At 35.6% G+C, this 5047-nt stretch overlaps 1 protein-coding gene across 1 annotated transcript; it reads right to left on the bottom strand.

The window, feature by feature from the left end:
- Positions 1 to 2546: 2546 nt before the first annotated feature.
- Positions 2547 to 4107, bottom strand: LOC145323240 (uncharacterized). The gene is made up of 2 exons (XM_080165682.1): positions 3978 to 4107; positions 2547 to 3658 (listed from the first exon to the last, which is right to left on the bottom strand). Exon 2 carries the CDS (start codon positions 3655 to 3657, stop codon positions 2671 to 2673), a length of 987 nt encoding a protein of 328 aa, XP_080021808.1. The 5' UTR covers position 3658; positions 3978 to 4107; the 3' UTR covers positions 2547 to 2670.
- Between the last annotated feature and the right edge of the window lie 940 nt (positions 4108 to 5047).

The raw sequence follows: 5047 nt of genomic DNA, 5'->3' as shown, positions 1-5047 counted from the left end.
ATTTTTTTAGCTATTGCCTTCAGCATCTCGGTTTTAACGTTATAATTGTACATTTTAATATCCGCTGTTTATAATGCGATAATCAACTATTCCAGTATGGCTTCGAAACCTGTTAATATCCACTGCTAACCGCTGAACCGACCGGGAAGGTTTATAACTATTTTGGGGGAGGGTAACACCACTCTCAACAGAGAAATCAGCAAAAATAAAAAAACGCCGCCCTGCGGACATATTTTCAATCATAACTAACTCCATCTATCGGCGAAAAAATATTTCAATAAATAGCTGATTTTAAAATAGATTAAAAAAAACAATTTTACATGTCCTCAGAGGCCTCTAGAGGCGGTGCCGCTAGTAACTACTATTGAGTGATGCCGGTAAAAAAAATGTTTAGTGGGGAAGTTCTTTTATAATTAGGGTCAGCTGTCCTTTCGAAACGGATCTTTTCATAAATTTAGGCATGTTAGAAATATCCTATTGCTTTTAAACTTGGTATGATATTTCATGCAACAGTTATTATTTTAATTATTCTATTCATCTTATTATTATAATAACAAGGATGACAACATCCATAAAAGCGAAGCACTGAAACGTTAGGACAAACGAAAATTAACTCTTTATAGTGTGAGAACTGAATAATCAGAATATAAATGTTTAAAAGTTTAAAAGAAGGTGTATCAACTTTTTTTTTATAGCTAGCCGGTTCTTTTTGAAAGTAGTAGATGTAAAATTTCTCATAGAATTCAGATATGCAATCGGTTTTTTTGTAGACCTCTTATTTTTTAAGTAATTTAAGTTTAAAAAAAAAATTAAGTCGATTTTAAGGTACTAAAATGCAACAAAAAAAAGAAAAAAATGGCCATTATGAACAAAAATAGTAAGATCTTTAATTTGACACCTTACTTTTTCAATTCTGTCAGGTAATTATTGAAAAAATCGATTTTTTTAAACCCACGAGAATAAAAACTTTGACATTAATTTTATTATTTCACAGGTAAAAAAATATGGGTTCATATATACCTTTAGAATCAGAAAAATATTACGAATTCATTGTAAGCAAAATTGAAAAAAAAAGTTTACAATATAGTATATAAACTACAATAAAAGGAATTATATGAATATATCATATTATATTGTACAGGCAACGTCTTAATTCTTCAATTGAGCATAAAAATGGGAAGGGGGTAAAGAGGGGGTATAGAGGGGGTAAAAAAGGGAAGATGATAGTGTTGCCTGAACAAAAAATACAATTGGCCATTTGTTTAATTTTTAATTTTTTTACTTTTTTTCAATTTTGCTTACAATGGATTCGTAATATTTTTCTGATTCTAAAGGTATATATGAACCCATGTTTTTTATGTCTGTTTGAGAAAATATTTAGGTCTAAAGTTTTTATTAAACCGAGGTTAAAAAAATAGATTTTTTCAATAATTACTCAACAGAATTTTAAAAGTAAGGTGTCAAATTAAAGATCTTACTATTTTTGTTCTTACTGGCCATTTTTTTCTTTTATTTTGTTGCGTTTTAGTACCTTAAAACCGACTTAATTATTTTTTTTTAAAACTTAAATTACTTTAAAAATAAGAGGTCTAAAAAAAACCGATTTCATATCTGAATTCTATGAAAAATTTTACATCTACTACTTACTAAAAGAACCGGCTAGCTATAAAAAAAAAGTTGATACACCTTCTTTTAAGTAAATCTGATGAAAAACTGCTTAAATACAGGATATTGTTTAAGGACATACTTACATTTTTAGAACTTAATTATAGAGTTGCTTTGCTTATAATATTATTCTTTGTTGTCACATGAATCAATATACCAAAAATCAGATCAAACGGTTAATTAGATCACATAAAAATTAGTTGTTAAAAAAGTAGAAAAATCAACATGTTTAAAATGGAAGTACAGACATTCTGGTAATGATTATAGAGTTGCTACATTTTCTAAATCGTACCTAACTACTACAGGAATCACTGTGCAAAGTTTGAAATCGATAGGACAATTCTAACATGCCTAAATTAACTAATAAAAGCTATCTATCTCTGACGGACGGACCGATCTTAATTATAGAAAAGCCTCGCTTTTAAAAATTACTCGGACAACTAGGCACAATATTATTAGCGAGACATCCCAGTAATCAAGTAATTTATTTAACCAATTTTACAAGTATTTATGTTTCTCATATCTGAATTTGTTTAGATTTAGCTAATAGTTGACTTATATTAAAGTAAAAGGATGTTCGTTTGTTTTGCTGTTTGTACCAAAGGATCCCACTAACCGCTGAACCAATCGGGTTTTCCTTAAAACAATAGCTTTTAAAGGTCCCAGGAAGGTTTATAACAAGAAAAATCGCACCTAGAAAAAAATCCCCCCAAAATTTTTTTCTTACTTATTTTAAAATCTAAATAAAAAATGGGTTTTCGGTTCAACTTGTAAAGTGCCCCTAGAGGCCTCTAGGTGCGCATCATTAAAGTATCTTCTTGTAAATTTGACAGTTTGTCAAGGAAAAAATCAACAAAATTATCATTTTTTTCAAATTTATTAAATTTCTATAAGACAAAATATGGAAAACATAATATAATTATTATATACATTTTATAGATTTATATTATTTTATATAATATATAATTTTATAGATATATTGGTCTATATATATTTCTCTAACCTCTAACCAACAATAGTTCCGACACCTTTCGCAATGTTTCCAAAAACTCCCTTAACAAGGCCACCTAAAAGTCCACCACCCGCACCTCCGCCACCAGCACCTCCTCCGAAGCCACCGCCGGCACCACCGCCAATTCCTCCACCTGCTCCACCTCCAAAGCCGCCTCCAGCTCCACCTCCAGCGCCACCGCCAAAGCCGCCTCCAGCTCCACCTCCAGCGCCACCGCCAAAGCCGCCTCCAGCTCCACCTCCAGCGCCACCGCCAAATCCGCCTCCAGCACCGCCACCTATTCCACCTCCAGCGCCACCGCCGAAGCCTCCTCCAGCTCCACCACCAATTCCGCCGCCAGCACCTCCACCAAAGCCGCCTCCTTTACCCCCACCAAAGCCGCCTCCAGCTCCACCTCCAGCGCCACCGCCAAAGCCGCCTCCAGCTCCACCTCCAGCTCCACCTCCAGCGCCACCGCCAAAGCCGCCTCCAGCTCCGCCACCAATACCACCACCAGCACCTCCACCAAATCCGCCTCCAGCACCGCCACCTATTCCACCTCCAGCGCCACCGCCGAAGCCTCCTCCAGCTCCTCCACCAAAGCCGCCTCCTTTACCTCCACCAAAGCCGCCGCCAGCACCACCACCAATTCCTCCTCCAGCGCCACCACCGCCTCCAAAACCGCCGCCAGCACCTCCACCAAAGCCGCCTCCTGCACCTCCACCAAAGCCGCCTCCTGCACCACCACCAAAGCCGCCTCCTCCACCTCCACCTCCACCAAAGCCGCCTCCTTTACCTCCACCAAAGCCGCCTCCAGCTCCACCACCAAAGCCGCCTCCTGCGCCACCGCCAAAACCGCCTCCGGCACCTCCACCAAAACCACCTCCAGCGCCTCCGCCAAAGCCGCCTCCAGCGCCGCCACCAAAACCACCACGTCCCTGCGGGGCGGGTAGGACGCATGATATCATCAGACACAAAGATATGCACGTTATAGACCTCATCCTAAAATAGTTAAATGATATAAATAAACCAAAAAGTTTATCGTAACATGGGGCAAAACAATTTGGTATTTACTTTGAAATATAATCATTTATATATTTAATCTGGGTGTTAGTAGAGAATGCCTGTTATAGTAATAGACAGCTTTCCGCGGCTATTAAAATGAAAAATTAAAACAATTTCCAGGGACCGAAGTTGTAGAAAAGTTAAGAGCAGTTTAATTTTCAATCTTCAATATTTCTATAGATGGATGGACATGGCTATATGGGAAAAATTAAGATTAGCATTGAAATACAAAACAGTATTTAAAAATAAAACATACCTGGATTTATTTTTTCTGAGAGACTTGTAGTCCAATTGAAGGACCAAGAAAGACTGATTAGAAAACCCAGAAAAGCATCTTTTTATACAAGTTTTACAAATGAAGCGCTTATGGGATTAAGCTTAGTAAGGGGGCGGAGATTTTACAAAGGGGCAAAGTTATATGATACCAGTCATAATTATAGCATTTTAAAGGGCGGAGTTAAAATTTTTAACGTCTCGAAAATTTAATCCTACCACCCCCCCCCCCCCCTCCCTTTTGAAACATATCTTTTAATTAATATATAATTTGAGCATAATGATGAAGCAAGCAGTTGAAATTTTTAGAAAATATTTAAAATTGAGTACCAGCTCGTTGAAGTTGGCTACCTAAACGAGAAATTATCTAGATTCAAGGAATTTGAAGAATTCGACCTTATGTCAATTGAGCAATGTTTTAACATATACATAAATCAATTTTCTAGTCGCATTTTATTGTTAAAATCAGTAATGACAATGTTAATACTAAATTAAAAATCTAAAGAAGATATATTTTTTATATCATTATTTTGAATTAAAGGCATTTTTTCTAAAATGATTGTTTTTTCATATGTTTCATTTTTACGTTTATTTTATGTTCTTTAGGTTATTTCTCAAACCTTCCCACATACATTTACAATTGAGCAAGCTTATAATAATGATAAAAAAGTGGGTCCAATGTTTACCCAAGAGGCTTTTTTTCGTATATTCACATTTTTATACAGTCCCTACTTAGTGAGAAAGTGTGTAATATTTGACTTTATCAAAGCATTCTTTAATTTATCTTAGCAGTCATATTTAGCGTAGCAAAGGAAAACCAACATAAATAACCCTACTCCTTTATACAAGAACAATGAAAATACCAAAGGAAATATTTTAGGCCCATTTATTGAAGAGGAAGGGTGATTAATATTATCCCCGCAATGATTTGAAAAAGAAATTTTCATTATAATAAACTTATTTGAACACAGTAATAGTGTCTGACTGATTATGACGTAACAAAAACAAATTAGCCAATGAGAGGCCGTTATTGACCAATGGTAAAATTTATAG

This window comes from Acartia tonsa, chromosome 6 (assembly GCF_053477335.1).
Source record: "Acartia tonsa isolate MP-2025a chromosome 6, ASM5347733v1, whole genome shotgun sequence".
Taxonomy (NCBI): Eukaryota; Metazoa; Arthropoda; class Copepoda; order Calanoida; family Acartiidae; genus Acartia; species Acartia tonsa.
Note: the sequence above shows the minus strand (reverse complement) of the source record. Positions and strands in the feature narration are given on the sequence as shown.

Coding starts and splice junctions, on each gene's coding strand:
- LOC145323240 (XM_080165682.1), bottom strand. CDS start 3,657: ATGAGGTCTATAACGTGCATATCTTTGTGTCTGATGATATCATGCGTC.